This window comes from Panthera uncia (genome assembly GCF_023721935.1).
Source record: "Panthera uncia isolate 11264 chromosome A3 unlocalized genomic scaffold, Puncia_PCG_1.0 HiC_scaffold_11, whole genome shotgun sequence".
NCBI lineage: Eukaryota > Metazoa > Chordata > Mammalia > Carnivora > Felidae > Panthera > Panthera uncia.
Window position 1 is genome coordinate 38,433,081 of NW_026057578.1, and position 22,895 is coordinate 38,455,975.

The following is a 22,895-nucleotide window of genomic DNA, read 5'->3' on the forward strand; positions in this document are numbered from 1 at the left end:
ACAATAAATATCATATATTAAAAAAAAATAATAATAAAAATAAAAAAATAAAAAAAAAAAAAAAAATAAAAAAAATTAAAAAATAAATAAATAAATAAAATAAAATAAAATACCCTCAATATCCTGAAATGAAGAAAAATAAATGAACATAGTAAGTATATAATTCTTACCTGGAACCCACTTAATTTCCATTTCCATATCATTTTCTTTGCCTTTCTTTTCTTTTTCTTGAATAACTTGCAAGAGCTGTTTGTATTTAGCAATTTGTTCTTCATCATCCTTCTGACTTTTCTTTGTTTTCCCATCTTCTTCCATATTGACTTTATCATCACCTAATAAAAAAAATCAATTTCATCTAACATACAGAAATAATTGACATTTAAATCTAGTATTTAAATCTCACAGTCACTATAGCACCTTCTAAAAGATGTTGTTAGATATAATGCAAAAACAGAATACCAAAATCAGACAAATTTCTTAATATCAAATGAATTCATTGAAAGAATTAGGTCTTGTTTATAATAAAAATCATTTGCAATATAAGTTCTAAGTAGTGTACTTCGAAATCTCTCTTTTATTACAATTCATATTTCAAAATAATTTTATAGACATGTAACATCCTTGGACTTCTCTTCCTTATAAATAAGACAGCAGAGATAGCTTTTTATCCCTCTTTACGTCTTCCACCATCTGGCATAGTGGCTTTAAAATGTTATGGTCAATACAAGGGTGAATGTTGTTGGGATGCATGTGGTACATGGATATAACTGTTATACTGAAGAGACAGATAAAGGAAGCTGCTTGTAGTCCAAAATGAACAATAAAGAGTCTTTTCCATTTGATATGCTTACTCTCAGGATCTCATTAATACACTGAGAATAAAAGCAAATAAATTAGAAGTTAATTCAATTAATATCCCTCTGTGGAAAAATATCCACATTTCCATGTCTTAATTTATAAAAATAATAATTAGAATACAAAGGAACAATATAAAATTCAGGGCAACAAATACCAAAGAAAACTAATACGTGAAAAGTTTGTTCGGTCTATATTTCCACTGTAATTTTCCAAGTCAAAAACATAAATTAAGAACCTAGGTTTTAATGCAAAACATACAGACTTATTGAATTGACTAAATGTCCCTGGTAAAGGAAAATTTAGAAGCAGCATAATGAAGACCCTCTCTTCTATAAGCTATGGCTAACCGGTCACTAAAAATGTCTAATATCATCAAACATTTAGCTGTCAAACATCAATGTTAACAGATTGTCCTCACATCTTAAAAAAGGTGACATGGAAAAAACATTGGTTAAGTAAATGTTTTCATAGTTTTTTTCTCTAAATGAATAAAAAAATAGTCCAGGACATTCTTTCCATCCTATCACACTTTTATATTTTCACTCAAACAGCTGAAATTCATCTTTTTCCTGTTTGTGCTTTGTGCCACAAAAATAATGTTGGATAGAATTCTGTCATGTATCCCATAACTCAATGGATAAAACATCAGGAACACATTAACAAAATGGCAATGTATTTCTTTCTATTAAAAGCTTACTTCTGAAAACATAATTAGAAGCAAGCTCCTTCCAGGTTGAAATTTTAGTGGTAAGTCTCTGATGGCCTACTTTAAATTGATTTTTTCCAGTACTAAAATTTTACTTTCCAAAGCTCTAAAATGTGGGATAATTCATGTAAATCTGTTTTTTCCCAATTCAAGGACAATACTTTGTGAGAGCCTTAATACTATATAAAGAATAAAAAAAGTAGTCCAACAGTAAGAAGCCCTGTGATGATCTTTTATAAACAACACCAGGAACATCTAGTAACTCTAAAGCATTCAAAAATACTAATGTATCTATCAGAGGCACTACACTGCAGATTAAAGTAAGCTGGCAATCAATTAAAATAATGAAGAAAAATGCATGCTTTTAAAACTTAATGAGTAGTATATTTAAAACAAAAAGCCATTAATTCTTAAAGTTTTAGAAGTAAAAATATATGATACATGGTAGTATGGTAAGCACTTTGTGACCATTATCTCAATCTTTCCAAACATGAGCCAGGTACTATTATTATCCTCATTTCATAGCTGTGGAAAGAAAAGCACAAGGGCTTAGGAAAGTTAACCTATGTAACTTTACTATGTGGTAAACTCAGGATTTGAAACCAGTGGAGCACAAGATCTTAAAAATATACTACACATCACATTTTTGTCCAAATGTCAGTATCATTTCAAGTCTAGGTCAGTTCTCTCAAACCAATCAAAGAAACCTATTAACATTCTTCACAAATATACATGTTCTCTTCTTTCCTTTAACTTAGAGCAGCTAGTGAAGAAAAACTATTCCAGAATTATCAGAAAGTGATAAATGACCATACAGGCATGTGGATAAAAAGAATCTATAGACAAATCAGTATGTATATGAGAGAAAGACAGGCTATTTGAAAAAGGACTTGGTTGTTCTGATCATACTAGAAATAAAATGGTCACTCAATCTGGAGTTGAGTTTGAAATGCCAAAAATTAATAAGCAACAGTCACTGAAGCCTGAAAAAAATGAGAAGGCTTTTATGCCCAACATAACTACCCTTGCAAATCATACTTTTTCAGAGACTATTAAATACCTAAGAAATTATGTGGTTTTATTAATATGAGATGTCTGAACAAAGAAACTAGGATGACTTTTCCATTCCATGTGTGGAGTACAATTCACGTTATGAAAAACTTAGAAAAATAATGCAGTATCTTCAGTAGTCTAAAAAATGATAGGCCAATCATAGGATCTCAGAAAGTTAGTTTAATGGTCCTATGATAATACTAAAAAGAATTTTATGGCACAAAAACAGACACAACAGAACAAAGAACCCAGAAATGGACCCATAAACGTATGGCCAACTAATCTTTGACAAAGCAGGAAAGAATATCCAATGGAATAAAGACAGTTTCTTCAGCAAGTGGTGCTGGGAAAACTGGACAGAGACATACAGAACAATGTACCTGGATCACTTTCTTACACCATACACAAAAATAAACCCAAAATGGATGAAAGACCTAAAGGTAAGACAGGAAGCCATCAAAATCCTCGAGAAGAAAGCAGGCAAAAACCTCTTTGATCTTGGCCGCAGCAACTTCTTACTCAACATGTCTCCGGAGGCAAGGGAAACAAAAGCAAAAATGAACTACTGGGACCTCATCAAAATAAAAAGCTTCTGCACAGCAAAGGAAACAATCAGCAAAACTAAAAGGCCACTGACAGAATGGGAGAAGATATTTGCAAACGACGTATCAGATAAAGGGTTAGTATCCAAAATCTATAAAGAACTTACCAAACTCAACACCCAAGAAACAAATAATCCAGTGAAGAAATGGGAAAAAGACATGAATAGACACTTCTCTAAAGAAGACATCCAGATGGCCAACTGACACATGAAAAAAATGCTCAACGTCACTCATCATCAGGGAAATACAAACCAAAACCACAATGAGATACCACCTCACTCCTGTCAGAAAGGCTAACATGAACAACTCAGGCAACAATAGATGTTAGCGAGGATGCAATTCTGCATGAAAACTGGTGCAGCCACTCTGCAAAACAATGTAGAGGTTCCTCAAAAAATTAAAAATAGAGCTTCCCTAGGACCTAGCAATTGCACTACTAGATATTCATCCAAGGAATACAGGTATGCTGTTTCAAAGAGACACATGCACCCCAATGTTTATAGCAGCACTATCGACAATAGCCAAAGTATGGAAAGAGCCCAAATATCCATCGACTGATGGATGAATAAAGATACAGTATATATATACAATGGAATTCTACTTGGTGATAAGAAACAATGAAATCTTGCCATTTGAAACAATGCGATGGAACTAGAATGTATTATGCTAAGTGAAGTAAGTCAGAGAAAGACAAATATCATAATGATTTCACTCATATGTGGAATTTAAGAAACGAAACAGATGAATATAGGGGAAGGGGAGCAAAAACAGATAAGATAAAAGCAGAGTGGGGGGAGACAAACCATGAGAGACCCTTAAATACAGAGCACAAATTGAGGGTTGCTGGTGGGGTGTTGGGAATGGGTGATGAGCATTAAGGAAGGCACTTGTTGGGATGAGCACTGGGTGTTATATGTAAGTGATGAATCACTAAATTCTATTCCTGAAATCATTATTACAGTACATACTAACTAACTTGGATTTAAATAAAAAATAAATTAGATAAATTAAAAAAAAAAAAAACAGAAAAGAAAAAAGGAAAAAAAAGGAAAAAAAAAAGTGTGAACCATAATGTAAACAATGGACTTTTCGGTGATACTGATATATCAGTGTAGGTTCCTCATTTGTAACAAATATGCCACCTCGGTTAGGGATGTTGATAATGAGGCAGGCTGTGTGTATCCATGTGTTAGGAGGGTGGGCAGAGGGATGTGGGAACAATGTATTTTCAGCTCATTTCTGCTGTGAACTCAAAACTGTTGTAAAAAATATAGTCTATTAAAACAGAAGAAAAGAAAGGCTCAAAAACAAAACAAAACAAAACAAAAAAAAACTGGAGTAATGTAGTCCCAGAATGACCAGAGTAAATGAAAGTTCTCTCTGATTAGATACTCTCATCTCAACTATCAAATTATATCAAATTAGCACACAAGGTTAACTACATATACAAGGAAACAAAAATAATAGAAATGAACCCAAAAAGACTTAAAATACTGAAATCATCAGATACAGACTGTAAGAAGATACTTAACTCAGTTTATGGAAGTGTTGAAAATATCTGCAATGAACAGAAAATTATATAAAGTGGTATTGCTGTTTTGAAAAATGGCCAAAGAGGACTTTTGGAAGTCTATCAACAGATTCAACACCACTGAAAAGCAAATTAGGAACTGGAAGATAGGTCAGAAGAAAACACCCAGAATGCAGCACAGAGAGATGATAGATCAAGAAATATACAAGAGTAGCAACATGGAAGTTACAGTGAAAATATCTTATATACATACATATATATACGTGTGTGTGTGTGTGTGTGTGTCCACACACACATAATTAGAGTTCCAGAAAGAGAGGGAAGAAGAAATGTGTGACTAGACAATGGTTGAGAAATTTCCAAAAGGGATCAAAGATACCATGCCACAAATGCAAGAAATCCAATAAACCCGAAGCACACAAATAAATCTGTTAGTTCACAGTAAAACTGAAGACAAAAAAAAAAAAAAAAAAGGACAAAAAAACTTTAAAAGTAGTCAAAGAAAAAAGAAATCCAGGAATCTAGATAACTTTCAAAAGACTGAAAAAAAGTAGTCACGAAAAAAATTCTAGACAATCTTCAAAACACTGAAAATGTCAGACAGGTGATTTCTCAAAAACGAGGAAACTACAAGTCAGTAGGATATTATCATTATCATTAGTGTGGGGATGGAGAGGACTTCCCAGAATTTTTTTTTTTTTTTTACCTAGTGAAAGTATCTTTCTCAAATGAAAGCCAAACAAGGATATTTTTTTACTAAAACTCAAGAGAGTTTTACACCAGCAAACACTACCAGAACTTATCAGGGATATATTTAAGACAGAAGGAAAATGGTCCTCAGAAGTATGACATTTAGAAAAGAATAAAGAGCAAAAAAAAGTGAAGAAAATGTGGGTAAAATGAAATAGGGCAGTTTAAATATCAATATCCCGTGGAACTTATAAAAAAAGAGGATAACAAAACAGAGGATAACATGAAAGTCGTTTTAAGATTCTCTGTATTATCTAAGAGGGTAAAAATATTAATTACCATTAGGCCTTAATAAATTAAGAATGCAAGTCACAATTTCTAGAACAATCACTAAACGAACTGAAACAGTCTACTTTCCAAACTAGTTGAGGAGAAAATGGAATACAAAAAATAATCAATCTAAAAGTAACTCTTAATATTAAAAAAGGGGGGCATTATAGAGCATTTTACTAGTTTGTTAAGAGACTACAAAACTATGTGAATTAGGACAAGTCTAAAAGGCCAGGCTTTAGGCACCTGCGTGGCTCAGTCACTTGAGCATCCAAATCTTGATTTTGGGCTCAGGTCATGATTCCAGGGTCATGGGGTTGAGCCACCCATTGGGCTCCACATTGAGTGTGGAACCTGCTTGGGATTCTCTCTCACCCCTTCTGCCCCTCTCCTCGGCTCACGTACGCTCTCTTTAAAAAAAAAAAAAAATTAAAATTAAAAGAATTAAAAGGTCAGGCTTTTTTTGTTTGGTATAAGCTGTGGGGGAGGGGCAGAAAAAGTGGGGGGAACAGAGGATCCAAAGCAGGCTCCATGCTGACAGCCGAGAGAGCCCGATGCAGGGCTCGAACCTACAAACAGTGAGATCATGACCTGAGCTGAAGTTGGACACTCAGCCGACTGAGCCACCCAAGCGACCCTGTTTGGTAAAAGTTTTAAACAAAATGTTTGTGGTTAAAGAAATTCAGGCCAAAAAAATACTTCTAAAAAGTTTCAAATATTATCCATAGGTGTATATAATACTGTACACTTGAGTATGCTTTGCAGGCAGCCTAAGAATTAGCTTGGCACTCCCTTTAAGCTACTGCCAAAGACGTATTTCCACTAATAAGCCTAGATTAGGGATCTAAATGCTTGCGAACATAGAACACCAAAAGACTAACAAGTACCTTGTAGCTCCTCTTCTATCTCCTCTTCATCTTCACTAGAGGAAGCTAAGTAAGCTTGAAAATCCATGTCCAAAAGCTCTTCCTTTTTAAACTTCCTGTTGAGTGTTGTAATTCTTTCATGATCAGTCTCATCCCAAGTGATTTCCACCTTCACCAATAAGAATAAAAAAGTATCAGAATATTTGTCATTAATGTGGATGTTTAACAATATTTAAAAGGTTAAGACATGTTAAAGCAAATCATAAATGACATGCTTAATAAAAAGTATTTTATTTATGAAAGAGGAACCATTTTCATCAATCTATGTTCTTCTATCTCTCTGCTATATGCAAGGTACTCTATTATTAGGAGTAAAAATTCATCGGTGTGTTAATTAATTGTAGGGAAAAGAAATAAAACACATTAGTGAAAACGTTACATTATTATGAACCAACAAAACATGTTTTTCACCTGGAGTTCTAAGTATTTCAGGAGGTCTACAAACTATGTGAAATCTATTAAAGCTTTCAACACAATTTCAATAGGGTCCTTTTTCCAAAAAAAGATTAAGAGCCACTGATTAGAAATGTATCTACTGGTTGGAAGTGCAGTAAACCCCACGATACAGAAATTCATCTATAACATGATTAATCTGTTGATTGGCTCCTGCCCTCTATGCTGCCCCTATTCTCAGATGGGGTCTTGTCAGATGTTTTAACTTCATTATAAGTTAATGAATTATAAGGGTGGGTCCCCTATGTTTTGTTTTGTTTTGTTTTCTCCTCAGGCTAATCTCCCCAGATCAGGACAACAAAATGGGCACCAGTTAACCAAAGGATCCCTAAGATAACTGTCACTACCTTAGAAGCTCTAACTAGTCACAGGATTCAGAATTACCCCTATTCAGAAAATTTCCCTGAGATGATAACCATAAAACTGCTGCTGGAACTGGTACAGATGTGGATGGTACCCTAAGAATTCCAGAAAAGCTGTCTGGACAGTCTTGCCTTGGTCATTTTTCAGTCTTGAAAAGAAACCAACCCTACATTTTACGTTACTGAATCTTTTAAACTACACTTATCACAATGGTGGGGTTTTACCATACTCAGTAACTCATCAAGGTTACATAGTGCCCATCATAGCATGTGGAAGACAGATACAATAGGTCTCTCTACCATCAGCCTGTCCTCAGAAGAGCACAGTGGTCTGTCACAGAAAAGGCAATGGGAAGACTGGGTAGTTGCTGCAGAGTCTATCTGTGGGTAGAAGGTTTATGAGGGGAAAGAAGAGAGAAGGTAGGCAGCTAAGTAACAAACTAATTCAATAAAAATCTTCTGGCCGTTCATTATTAAGCATTAATGTGACATCTAGGAGTCCTGAATTACTTTACTTAAATTGTTTTTATAATTTTGGATCATATCCGCAGAAAAAATGTGTTTCTATTTAAAATTTCTACTGGTTTTAACTGTGATTTGAAATAATCTGTTACCTCCTTCTCCTTACTCTGTAGGGTATTAATAACTGACATATAACTTATTAAAGAATCTAGTTGAATAAGAATGTACGGGAAAGACAGAGGAGATAAACATTTGCGGGTAAATGACTCAAGCTTAAAGGCATAAGAAAAATTTGAAAATAGGTTCAAACAAATAAAAATGCAAATATACTTGTGTTTCCCTTCTACTTGTATTTGTGCATTAAAATTTTGAATACTTTCCATTTTCAAAGATGTTATAAGTAAATAATACATAAAATCTTTTCTTAAAGCAAGAATCCAGCTATACACTTTTAACAGTTAAGAAATACCGTTGAGGTTCCCATCGCAGCAGATGTGAAATATTTTGGTTTATATGCTGTTAAATCCACTTCTGAGGCTATGTCCTTGGGCTCATCATCAAAGGTAATATCATCTGGTATAAACCTAAGAAACAAAAAATAAATTTATTTAAACATATGCTGTAGTGATAAACAACCAGAGTTTAGATTCTCCCCTAATTAGTTCTAGTTTATACATACATACCATAAAAAAGTTTCTATAAAACACACATGTAGATGAGGCAAACAATGTTAGAAATGACCTTGGCGCAAAATTTCTGAAATTCATAAACCATAAATCTGTAATTCCACTAAATTTGAATGAACTCTGTAGGTAGAAACCCTGCATTAGGAATTAGTTAATATGAATCAGGTGCAAACACACATTGCCCCCCCCCCCCGCCCCCCATGTTTCAAAACGACCTAGACTCCTGGTGGCACAGTCTTGGCTTGTATATGGTATTTTGAAGATCAAATAGAACTAGTAATGGATAAGTGTTCTAAATATAAAGTATCAGACACAGAAGGTGTCAGTGAAAATAAGGAATAAGCTTAAAATTAAGCTAAAAAATCTTCACAATATTATCTTACAATATTTTTTCATAAATAATTAGCTACTAAGTGTAAATGTAATTGTCTGACAATGCTTAGGCATCAGGCTAAAGAACAGGGGGGGAAAGCATAGTTAAATAACCCATGGTTAATATATTTAGGTTTTGTAATTTATATAGATTTTGTTCCATACACAAAAAAGCATATGCTCTGTAATCCACTAAAAATTATTTGTTGGTAGAGAAACAGATAATTAAGGTTCACTAGGTCTACACAGTATCCTCCTCCAGCTACACTTTTGCAGATTTAGTAGAAGAGAAATAGGTATCTGAAATCAATATTTTTAAGTGTTATTAATGTGCATGCATTTATATTTTTGGGCAGGTGAAAAAAAGTTTCTCTAGGTAATTGGACAGTAGCAGAAAACTCAATTTTCTTTTCTGATGCATGCTTAACAAAATAAAACAGGGAATGTAAATTTTTTCCATGGTCACTGATCTTATTTTCTAGGCCTGCCAGACCTTATTCTAACATAGTATGGAAATGTCCCCAAACAGAACTAGAAAGAACAAAATGATCCCGAAAACAACATGTTAACATGAATTCGTAACATCCAAAGAGTTTGATATTCTAACAAATGTTTGGTAACTACTATTTAAACATTCAGAACAAGTACCTCCAACTGAAACTCTTAACATAAAAGAGAAGGAAACACTTGTCTGATGAGATAAGCCCTTTGTGTTAAATATGCAAACATACTAAAATTTTATTCCAAATTATCAATTCAAAAATTTTTATTTGTTTTTCTACCAGTCGGAATGCTTTCAAAGTATGAAAGCCACAGACTATGAATGATGCATTTTTTTTCGGAAATATTTCATTTTGAGAACAAAGCCTCTCACAAACCTGGATACAGAGAACTGATTTCTATTCAAAGTGTCATAGTAAAATGGTGTATTGGGTTCAAAAGGACGAGGCTAATGATAAAATGGTACAGTAGTTTAGTTTCCTGTTTCCTCAGAACTGACATTTACAACCACCTAAGGGTTTTCAGCTCTGGGTCAGTGAAGCCTGTGCACGTGGTGAAAATGCCGAAGTCCAAAGACAATGCCGGCAACACCATTCATTCATTGAACAGCATTTATGGCGGCATTGTCCAATGAAACTTTCTGTGATGACGGCAATCTGCTCTATCCAACATATGGTCTGCCCTATATCTGCTCTGCATTAAGTACTTTACATATGTCTAATGACTAAGCAAATGAATGATTTTAAAATTTTTAAAAATTTTAAATAGTCAGATGTGACTAGTGGCTACTGTATTAGACAGCACAGATGTAGAGGTACCAGTTTATTAGCAAATTCCTCTGCCCCTACCTCAATGCTTTTTTTTTTTAAGTTAATTCACCTGGTTCCTAGTTCTAAAAGAGAGTTGCAAAGAAATATCACTACATATAACTAAAAACATAGCCAGTATGTTTGAAATTCAGGATATAAATGCGGGGTGACTCATACATAATAGTTTAGCATTTCCTTGTTATAGTTTTCTTTAAGAGTGATGCTCCACAGGAGCAAAAAATCCTCTTTCACAACATGAAACAACATAAAATACTAGGAGTCTAATATTTTACTTCTTATAATCACATTGTGCTACAAGATAAAATTGGTAAGACATACTGGATTACCTTAGATCTATGAATGAACAACTACTTTCAAATTCCAGGCCGTCACAATCCTCATAAATTTTGCCAGCTGTTTCAGGGGAATCACAGTCTACTACTGCATAATAGTACTTGAGTCGTTTGAATTGATAATCTCTCAGTTTTTCTCTAGAAGTCCTAAAAGGTAGAAAACTCATTAAGCTTAGAACACAAATAACCAATCTTCCTTTAAAAAATGAATGTAAATGTTTCAAAAAATTGTTTCATCCCAATCTATCTTTCTTTCATGACTCTGCCTTTATGGGCATTAATACTTAAGCTCATTTTATTGTTTTGACAAGGCACAGACTAGGTATTTTGATTGAAAATTAGTATCTAGAAGAGTGTAAGAATTACATGTGGTTACCTAGAGTTTAACTCTTGAATAGTCATTTTTTTTATTTTGCTACCACATATAACCGCTCAAGTAAAACTGCTGAACAAGTTTATAATATTAAATGTATTATATTAATATATTAACATTAATATAATTAATGATAATTAATAATTAAAGATAATATTAATAATTAAACATATTACAAACTATGCTAGGAAAGCATTAGTTCTAAGTACAAAGAAATTCCTGATCTGGTAAAATGTTTATTTCAGATTTATGTGTTGTCACGTCTAAATGGTTGTAAGTTTAATTTCATTTAACATATTGAAACTCTTCATTGGCTCTCTTCTGCCCCCAATCTTGTCAATTACCATTTTTATTACGTGCACATAGCTCCACCTAGTGGTTTAAAAATTACCTTAAATTTTTTTTCAATAATACATTATGATGATAAAACAATGTTATCACTATTTTTTTATTTAATCCTCAAATTTACAAAAACTGTATATTTTGAAGACAAATAGGGTTTCAATGCCACTATTATGGAAAGCAACATCTCAGGAAAAAAACAAAACTTATTCAGAGCAATGAGGCTGAGAAATGTTTTTCAAAACTGCAGTAATTTGTGAATACTGAAATGTAAATATACACACAAAATGTTGTTGGAATAGTGTGCCACTTCTGACAGACTTTAATCTGCTTTTGCAACCTGTTTTAACGATGAATGGCAGGCAGAGCATAAACTTTAGTTCCATTACAGTGACCACAATTCTGAGTTAGTGACATGAACTTATGAGATTTAATTTTATTTTCTATAATGGCTTAATACCAGTCCTTTTCAGGGGCATCTTCAGGTATACTTAATAACTCTACTGGTCCTTGAACTTGCTCTTCCTTCATCCTCTCCTTTCCAAATTCTGAAGGATATATCTAAACACACACACACACACACAAAAAAAATAAGATAAGATCAATATATTCTTTACTTACAATATCCGGAACTCCAAGAATTACAACTGAACTCAATGAAAACAGCAAGAATGACTCACTTCCAAACCTACTACGGAAAGCTAAAACATTCTGAGGAATCTCCTTAAAAATAGTTGTTTTGGTTGGAATGAAACAGATGTGGAACTTGAGAACAAAAACAGAGTGTCTCCTGCATACATCAACTAGGACAAGATGGTTCTGGAATCCAAGGGAAAAATAAAAGCAAAACAGGAGTCTAGGCACTCAAGGAACTCAATGTAAACACACACATGAGAAATGACTGTTGACGCAAAATACACAAAAATGATTACTGAAGGACATAAAACATACGTAATAAAAAATAATTTTGTAATACTCAATTTATCTTTTAAGTCATATCATTTATCCAATATCCATTATCCAATGCTTTAAGAAATCCTTTAAATAGAGGGGCTCCTGGGTGGCTCAGTCTGACTTTGGTTCAGGTCATGATCTCACAGTTCGTGGGTTTGGGTCCAATGTTGGGCTATGCTGACAACTTGGGGAGCCTGGAGCCTGCTTCAGATTCTGTGTTTCCTTCTCTCTCTGCCCCTACTCTCCCCCCGCCCCAAAATAAATAAACTTAAAAAAAAATTAAGAAATCCTTTAAATATAACCGAAAGTTATCACATAGTTTAGATACAATCTTGGTATAAAAAAAGGATTCACCCTCATTGGGATCTGGCACTATTTTTTTTTTTAAGTTTATTTATTTATTTTGAGAGAGGGAGTGTGTGTGTGAGCATGAATGGGGGAGAAACAGGGAGAGAGAGAGAGAGAGAGGGAGAGGGAGAGGAAGAGGGAGAGGGAGAGGGAGAGGGAGAGAGAGAAAATCCCAAGCAGGCTCCATGCTGTCAGGGCAGAGCCCAATGTGGGGCTCAAACTCAAAGAACTGTGAGATCATGACCTGAGCTGAAACCAAGAGTTGGACATTTAACCCACTGAGCTACCCAGGCAACCCAGGATTTGGTATTTTTGTATATTGGCTACTTTTGAGAGTCAAGAAATATAACTGTATTAATTTGTCTTGTTTGGATACTACTGGGCTTAATATATATGTTAACTAAAACTATTTTTTTCAATTCTGTGCAATATGCAATTTATCAAATAGGGGATTTGAGTTTTTCCTATTAGTGTGAGTGGCAACAATAGGTTTTCACGTAGAAGTTTTAAATATATATGTAGTCACATCTGTTGATTCCTTTTCCCGTTTCTAAGTCTAGAAATTCCTAATACCCATTTCCTGAAACACAGATTTAATAAAAACACAATTCCATTTTATTCTGTTTCTGGGGTTTGATTTTTTAATTTTTTCCCATACTTTATCTAGAGTTTATTTTGGGCTATTATGAGGTAAAGATCTGAAATAAGCTCTTCATATAAAGACTCATCCATTTGTTCTAATATCAGGTATTCAAACTTATTTTGGTCTAAATTATAATATAAACTCTTCTATTTATCTATTCCATTCCATCTATTTGTCCCTCTATTTTTACCCAAACTTGTTAACTCACACAGCAATATAAAAGATTTAGATGTTGTACCTGACAGAATCCTTTTATACTGGTGTATTTTCCCAAAAATGTATTAGTCATTCTCACTGTTTATTCTTTTAGATGATTACTGGTATCCTTTTTCTTTACTTTCATTTGAACTGAGATTATGGCTGAAACTATACTAAACCTATAGAACTGACATCTTTAAATATTTAAACAGAATTATAATTTAGAGCTGTTTCAGGCACTACACTAAATACTAAGTGTGAGTTTCTTTTCATTTCATCCTTACAACTACCCTAGGAAATGCTATTTTTGTATCCACTGCCAGATGAGAGAACACATCTGAGAGATTAATAAAATGCCCAAAATCACATGCCATGTATCAGAATCAAGATTTGTATTTTTTTTTAAATGTTTATTTATTTATTTTGAGTCAGCATGAGCAGGGGAGGGGCAGAAAGAGAAGGAGAGAGGGAGTCCCAAGCAGGTTCAAGCCTGAGGCAGGGCTGGTTCCCACAAACTATGAGATTATGACCTGAGCTGAAATCAGGAGTTGGATACTTAACTGATTGAGCCACCTAGGTGCCCCCAGAATCAAGATCTGCCTGCAGTCTGTCATACAACAAAGCCTAGATTCTTAACCATTATGCTTGCTCTCCAGAAATATGGTATCTCAAAATTTAAGTTTTTCAAATTTACCAGTGTTACCATTTCACATATGTCACATATGTTTAAGGGAATTCTCAAGGATTTTGTGTTTCTGCTGCTAGTAAAAATAGATTTTTTTTTTCTTAATTGGTTAAGAATTGAAGAATGCAATTAAAAAATATTTATTTTATACTCTGTCCCTTTATTGAGCTTTATATATTGTAATAGCTTTCCAATTGATCTCTTTGGGTTTTTAAATTACGTACAATCACCTAACCCATCAATAGCAATAATTTTACTCCTTCCTTTTACATTTGTTATACTGGTTTCATGCCTAACTACAGTGGACAACTGCCAGATTATTTTCTTTAAAAGGAAAAGTATGACTTAAAAAAAAAAAAAAAAGATGAGATTCAAAATGTTTAGAAGTATTTACTTCAAAATGAAATCAATTCTCACCTTTACAGAAAATATAACACCTCCTTTAGGTTTAAATGAATTAAACAAAGCCAGCAAATCTTTTGCCTTTAATCTGTCCCAGTCCATGTTGCAAACAGCTAATCGACGTGTAATCTATGAAATGAGAAAAATTAAATATTACATAACCTCTATCATTCCCAACACTTATAAAATATACAAAAAACGTAATGCTTTCTTTCCCCCAAAATTCTGACATCATCAATAGAAGTATTTATAAGAGAAAACTTTGGTCCTGAGAAACTTATCAGAAGACCATGGGGGAGAGGAAGTGGGGAAAAAAAAAAGTCACAGAGAGGGAGGAAGGCAAACCATAAGAGACTCTTAAATACTGAGAACAAACTGAGGGTTGATGGGGCGGGGGGAGGGAGAGGGTAAAGTGGGTGATGGGCATCGAGAAGGGCACCTGTTGGGATGAGCACTGGGTGTTGTATGGAAACCAATTTGACAATAAATTATATTTAATATAAAAAAATAAATAAAAATAAAGATGATATTTAAAAAAAGAAAAAGAAAACTTTGGTTGAGTCACACATGATAAAACTGTCAACAGATAAACACTTTCTCTTATATGGTTTTTAGTTCTTGAATCAGAATACGATAATCAGCTGATTTTTTAATAACCAAGTTTGTTAAGCTATTTTGCTTCCCATGCATGAGCATGGAGGTTAAGTAGATTACCCTATAGCATTTCTAATAGGTGCAGTAGGAACTGAAATAAAAACTACCAGCTAAAACAATCAATTCCATATCAAGAAGTTTTAATGAGAATCATCATTAAGAGTATTTACCAATAAATCTTTTCCCAATTTAATGACATCAATTCTACCATTCATAAAAGCTACTTGTACTGTGCTCATCACATATAATGTTATTTATTCAAAAGTTCACCTCATCAGCCCGAGGAGCATCTTTATCTAATTCTCTCCAAGCATGCTCAAAACCAGAGTCCTCTGGCAGTAAATCTGCCATATCTTCTTCATCTTCAGAACTAGTTTCTATATTTCCTTTACCCCTTGCAAGATCAGGACCACTGTCACTTTCATCATCATTCTCACTCTCCTCATCTTCATCCTCCTCCTCATCATTTTCATTTCCATCAACATCATCATCATCATCATCATCAGTTGAACTTCTACCAATGCCTGTAATTTCATCTTCAGATTCTTCATCACCTATTTCACTAGCACTTTCTGATTCTTCCTCCAGAGCATCTTTGTCAAACCTCTTACCACCTGTCGAGTTTTCATAACCATCACTGTCTCTTGCCATTAGCGAAACCACTGCAAAAAACATTAAAGGAGGGAGAAATTAAGAAAATGTAAACACAATTAAATTCAAATCACGTTATTCTGACCTCAAATCTAGTAAAAGTAATTTCTATGAAAGAGACTTAAAAAACAAACAAACCCTAAATTCAACAAAAGTTCATGCCTAATTTATTTGATAGAAATTTTGATATGTACCCAGATCATACAAGTAGATTCACATATTTGTTCAGAATTATGCAGTTCCTGCTGTGTGCTAGGTGCTCAATATAAAATCATTGGTAAGAGAAGTTACTAGTTAAGTGAATAGATGGAAGGGTCTGGATCAAATAAAATCAATCACATCCATACACATAAAGAGCTACAATAGGAGTCTCTATATAAGTGCAACTGAGTTGCTACTTGAAGGATAAAGAGGAAGTATTCAAGATTAGAGTAATGAGGGAAATGCTCCAAACACCAAGAAAAATAAATGCAAAGATCCAAGAATAGGAAAAAGCTGGCAAGAATGTATGGACTGCAGGTGGCCAAGAGTCAAGTAAGAAATTAAACTGAATAGCGAGGTACAGGCCACGCTTTCCAAAAACCATGTAGAAGGTTTGGATTTTGTCATAAAAGCAGTGATAAGCTACTGCTATGCTTTCAGAAAGAGGGACATCATCAGATTTGCACAGTGAGATAGATCACCTTGACTGTGCTGTAGAAACTTGACCAGATGGAGTCAAGAGGATATGATTAGAAAATTAGAAGTGTAGTACAATACTCCTACCAAGAGATGAAGATAGCACTAAATTAGAAACAGATACAAAGAGGTTAATGGATTCACTTCAGAGTTTCGGAGTCAGGAGTTAAAATCAACAGTAATTAGTGACAGGGGCTTGGTATGGGGCACAGAAGTTTTAGAATTGTCAAAGATGAGTCCCAGCTTCTTGGCTTGAGGATGGATGGATAGATAGATACATACATAGATTCATAGATAAACATGCAATATTGGAAAAGAAACAGTTTGCTTGGTTGGTAGAGGTAGATCATGAGTTCAGTTTTCACTATGTTGAATCTGAAGTGCCTTGGAATCATATACGAGGAGATATCAAGAAGGCTGCTGGCTGTATGAGTTTACAGCTCAGAAAAGTTGCGTGCTGGAGATAAAACTTTTCACTCACTCATGTGTAGTGATAACAGAAGCTTGAGATGTGGATGAGATCACCTATGCAGGGCAAAACACAGGTTTTCTGCTAAATCTTGAACTTTGTTAACTAATAGCAATACCATGAAGAGTGAAAGATTGTTTTTACTTATATTGAATTTTTTTTTAACCCTCATAACTCTGAAAAACCTCATTTTCTAGTTCTAAAGCAATTTATATGATTCTTTCTACTATGGGTATGTGTATGTTGATATACAGTATCTCACACATTATATTCATCTTTAAGTTGGAGCTTATGTTTCTGCTTAAAGCTCTATTTGGAGAAATAAAAAAAAAAATATTAAAAGCTTAATGCTTAGAATGAAATTCAAAGTTAGTTTTTCCCTTGGTCCTATAATCTGATAATAGTTATTCATTGACCTAGTATTTACTACTTACTTTACTATGTAAATAAAAGGCATTGAACTCAGGAAAAGAAAAAGGGAGATGGCTTGTAACATGATCCTATGCTCCTGATGGTTCATAAGCCAAAAGAAATTGTTTATTGAATAATGAAGCTTTATTCTAAGGTAACACAGAAGAGACATCTAAATTTGCCTGCAGAGGTATTTAAGACACGCTTCACAAAGATACCACTTGATCTGAGACTAAATGAAAGAGTTCTGCTAGGAGGAAAAGAAATGGGCTTCTATTTTAGTACCACAAGAGAGTGGGGGACCATAAAAAATAACTAGCCAGTAGATGTGAAAAAGCCAAAAAAAGGAATTATCATAAGTTCTGCATATGAGATCAAAAAACACCACAGCGGTGAAGGAGAGTTACTATGAGGCAAGCACCAGAATTCACTTTTAAGCAACGTGCTCAGAAATAACACCTCAGAGATCTACCTTTATCTAATACTGCAATTATTTCTCAAGCATCAGTCATTATTATGCCATTTTCATGATTTTTGCGTATCACTGATGTTTTTTCATCAGTAAAATTGAAATTTTTTTTAATTAAAAAAATTAGCTTTGTTCTAAGTATCTCTGAAGTCACAGATGTGATGTAGTGGTTATACTTTTTCTTAAATAAATATTTATTCCTAAATACATATCTATTAACATAAAAAACTTTGAGTATCTTGTTACATATGCCATGTTTTCCCGTATGACAATGGTACATACATCACACTTTGTGTGTGATTTGGGTTATATAATAAATCAATACACGAAAGACTTAAAAAAGATCTAGTATTTTAATATTTTTGATAATATCGAGTACATTCAGAGTACTGATTTATTTGCTCAGAGCCCACCAGGTATACAATACTAGATAATGTAGGATTATCTCTCTATTCCTGGATGGTACTGCTCTATAGTAACTGTAAACCGTACTTACCTTGCTACTTAAAAAAATGCTTTGTTACCCCCCCATTATAAAAGTAATGAATGCTCATTGGAAAAATATTAAGAAAATACAGTTTAATAAAGAAAATAAAAAGACTAGTAATTTTTCATGCAGAGATACCTGGATGGCTATTTTGGTACATAATTCCCTAAATCTGTTTTCTATGATGTATCCATTAATTTTTTTAAGTAGCTTGTCATACCATTATCACTATTTTGCAACTTATTTTTAAAGCTTCATATATCATAAACATTTGGATATATCACAATTTACTTAATCAATCCCCTGATTTATGCCAATTTTACATTTTAAAACAATGTTATAATGCATATTATTTGCACATATGCCCAATTAAAATAAGTTCTTAGGAGTACAAGTGCTGGGCATCAACATATCATAATGACACATAATACCAAACCATACCTCCTCACATCACCTGTACCTTGCAGCACTTAGAAAGACCCCTGCACATAGTAGTTGCTAGAATGATAACTGACAAATGAATAATGAACAAAAGATGGTTATATACAAAGTCACTATTCCTTACTTACACCTAATGCCTTTCTAGACTATAGAACTGATGTAAATTACTGGAAGAAACATGATGGGGTAGAAAGAAAGATTCAAAGACTTGAGTCGCAGGCCCAGCTCTGTGTATCCTAACATAAATCACTTTAGTCTTGTTTCCCAATTAATCTATCCTAATTTCTCAAGCTTACTGAGAAAATTTAATGGAGATATATAAAAAGATTCTATAAAATCAATCCAAAGGATTATATGGGTATGTTTTATTAATCCAATGCCCCAAATCAAGTGAAATTTCAAAGAGGCTAGACTAACTTATCTCACAAACTCAGCATCAAACAAATCTTGCTGCTGTTCCTATTCTGATCTTATTCTCCAATTTCAATAACCAAACTCCTATCCCTTCTCCCTACACCTCAGTTTGCTGCCTGGTTCCACTACAAACGAAATGACACCCCATCCTGACCTCCTACTCCCTATCTAGAATTCTATCTACTGCCTGATACCTCCTACCTTTCCAATATAATCTCAGCCTGTCAAGACCTCTCGGGCTCTTCCTGGATGCCTATCCTCCTTGGGTCTCGTAATCACAGCCAGCTTTGGGCTCATCCGAATACCAATTTTCAATTAACAACATCAACAACTGGCAACACCAACACTCAAAATTCCTTGCTGCTGGACGGGACACAAAATTTTAATAAGTAAACAAGTAGGCATGAACTAGAATCAGACATTTCTTAGTTCCAAACAACCACTTTTAGCTGTGTTATCCACTCACCCCTTTGGAGACTTTATTATCTAATCAAATGGGAATACTTATCTCTTCTGAACATACCCAACCATATCTTTGCTCAAAAAGTCCTTTCTATATAGAATGCTCTGGTCCCTCAATTTACTTTTTCCAAATCTGATGGTACTTCCCCTATCAATTTTTCTCTGGTTGCCATATCTTGAGCGACGTCTTCCTCTGAATTCTCATAGCCCTCTGCTAAATCTTTTATACCACTTACCATTATTCTATCATATATTATGGACCTAATTTCTTCCACTTTAGATCTGTGGTGTCCAGTATGTACAAGCAGCCACATGTAGCAATTGAGTAATGTGGCTCATTCAAATTTTATACTTGAGATTAGTATGAAAATAGAATGTAAACTATATCATTAAACTTTTTTTAAGTTGATTACATCTTGAATGAACTTTTTGATGTGTTAGGTTAAATATTATGTTATTAAAAATGAATTTCACCTGTTTTTTTTACTTCTTAATGTGTCAACTAGAAAATTCAAAATTATACATTTTTTATTAGACAGTGCCGCTTTAGCTGATGCCACTGCAGAGTTTAGCAGGACGTTATTTACAAAAGAGGATCTGCAAAGGGCCAGGAAGGGCTGAAATCAAGGCCAAACTCCACTAACAAGCTCTGCACCCTGCAGGCGTGTTGTGTCTGCTCAGGGGAAATAAACCTAACTGCTTCACTCAAAGCTGCTGGCCCTTACCAAACTGTGAGCTCTGGGAGCTCTGCATGTCTAAAAGGGCGTAACTTTTTCTAATGTGCACAGACATCATATAAGCTAGTAGTAGGCCTAAGATGGGGGCCCATATCTTACTCATGTTTATCTGCCACAAGTTACTACAAGTAGCTGAATGAAGGATGAATGAGTACCCAACTCTACTAACCCTCTTCAGACACCTCTTCTTACTGTGGGATGACAACATATAACGCTTTATTTGGTTACAGAACATAGCTCTCACTAGTCCCCACCACAAATCACAATCATTGTGTAGCCTCAAGTTTTTCTCTCCTAGCAATTAATAACACAAAATAAAAAATTAATAATCATTACATGGTATTCTTTCTTTCATAGCTTTATCTCCCAAATAAGCATTTGATCATTCTCATTATACTATAGAAATTCTTACTACACGTCTCCTTTTTAAAAAAATCAGTATAAAAATTAGTAATGTAACATCAAAGTATCTGTAATTCTTTCCAACAAACCTGATAGCATTTCTCTTCTTGTCTTAGAGTACTGGAGCTTGGGAGATTTCACAATTTCAGAGACGCCCAAGTCTACTTTTCCTTTGGGACATGAGTCTGTACTATGTTGAACAATGTTTTTTTTCCCTGTTGTACTTTTCTGTGTAAATTCTTCTCTGTTTTTCTTAGAACTTATTTTTGAATCTACCTTCTTAGATTTGCATGACTTTTCCATTTTCTGAATTCTGTCAGAATTATCCAAATCATTTTTATCTCCAGAATCCTTTTGATTAATTTTTTTGCTTTCTTTCTTTTTCTCTTCAACTAGATTTTTTGATTCTATTTTGTTGTTAGTCTGGGGTTTTTTCTTCTTCCTTTTCTTTTGGTTCAATGCTTTATCATCTTCATAAGATAGATCTGAATCAGAATCTGAAAGGTCATAAAAACGCTTCAAGTCCTCTGTAGTGCTGTGGTTGATGGGGCGTCCTCTTTTATCCACAGCATAATTCAACTTGAACCTTTTGTCATGAAACATTGCTCGAAATCTCTTGTCAATTTTGACTTTTCGATCCTTTTCTGGCATTTCCCAAAATCTTGGGTCCTTTGTAACCCTCCTAAACCGCTGGTCACTCATTATTTCTTCTTTGGATGCCATTTTTAAATGTCTGACTGGACAAATGCTTTGAAGAAATCAAACACTAAAAAGCAAAACAAATGTTATAATAATGAAGGATTAGTAATACAAGATGCTTTGGGAAAAAATACTAATTCACAATATATTCTAAGTTAAACGTACATAAAGTTAACACATCCAATTTCATTTCCCAAACTTATTCTTAGTCACATGCAGAAAAGCAAAAACAATCAGAACATCCTCTTTTGATTACAGAGCATTCGGAGAAACAAATTTAAGGCAAAACCAAACAGAACTCCAGGGCTTTACAGAGGGAGGCAAAATGCTTACTAGCCAATTGCACTCAGAGTTTGTACATTTCTTTTTATATACCTGTACTTGTTACAAGTTAAAAGCTAATGTAATCAAAAGTTTCCCAAGCCTCAGTTGGTCTCATTTGTTTCTTCACACTCTGGTCCCATTCTCTGTTAGTCTTCACCTCATGCTACTCTGGACAGCCCTTAATTCTACATGGCTAGTGTCCTAACAGACCCAAATCAGTTAGGTTTAGCTCACAAAGTTCCCTCTATAAACCCGAGCATCCTTCAAAAATCAGGTAAAGTTTCATCGTAGTTAATAAATTTCACTTCTTTCTATTTTTTCTTATTTTATAAGAACTAAGGCCCAAACAGGCTGATTCTCCTTGAAACATATTAGACCTGTAGGTGTGGGAGAGATTAGTATTGTTCCCTTGAAAATAGTTCCTAATGGTTTAACATCTCAATTTGCTTTTGCAGAGCTAAGAGTCATTGATTATTAAGAACAAAAAAGAACTAATCAAACAGGGTAGTGCTTTGTTTTGAAAGTAAGGCTTATTTTTTTTCTTTAAATTTGAAAACAACTTTTTATAACCAAAAAGAAAAAAAAATCACAGGTTTCAATGATGCATTTACACACTTAATCATTTAACCCTCTGAACAGGTGGGAACGGAATAGGTGTTTCATCCAGTTATTAGGTGTAAGTATTAATGTTTACGCTGAAAGCATGCGATAAACGTCAGATATTCAGGCAGAGAAGGGCGACCTGACGTCACCTTCTGACCCCCACCTTCATTTCCATAGCCCACTCTCCCCTGTACCCACCCTCTAACGCGGAGAACACCAGGGTGGTCCCAGAACGACGATCTCCTACCCAACCTTAAACCTCAGGGCACAGCTACGGACTGAGGTGCCTCAAAAGGACCCTGGGGAGGATCAAGGAAGTCTGAAAAACGAGACCGGAATGGCAAGGGAAAAAGGG

At 34.2% G+C, this 22,895-nt stretch overlaps 1 protein-coding gene across 2 annotated transcripts in view; it reads right to left on the reverse strand.

The window, feature by feature from the left end:
* The window catches only part of ESF1 (ESF1 nucleolar pre-rRNA processing protein homolog), a 74,103-nt gene that overhangs the window by 51,031 nt on the left and 177 nt on the right, over positions 1-22,895 (reverse strand). The window contains exons 1-9 of one of the 2 annotated variants that reach the window (XM_049651151.1): positions 22,739-22,891; positions 21,004-21,680; positions 15,564-15,955; positions 14,655-14,768; positions 11,870-11,970; positions 10,689-10,841; positions 8,443-8,557; positions 6,658-6,805; positions 171-332 (exon numbers count right to left, since the gene is read on the reverse strand). In XM_049651151.1, the coding sequence (XP_049507108.1) occupies positions 171-332; positions 6,658-6,805; positions 8,443-8,557; positions 10,689-10,841; positions 11,870-11,970; positions 14,655-14,768; positions 15,564-15,955; positions 21,004-21,637 (1,819 nt within the window). In that variant the 5' untranslated portion in view covers positions 21,638-21,680; positions 22,739-22,891. Of the gene's footprint in view, positions 1-170; positions 333-6,657; positions 6,806-8,442; positions 8,558-10,688; positions 10,842-11,869; positions 11,971-14,654; positions 14,769-15,563; positions 15,956-21,003; positions 21,681-22,738; positions 22,892-22,895 lie in introns of those variants that run through there. The other variant, XM_049651150.1, reaches the window with a different exon arrangement.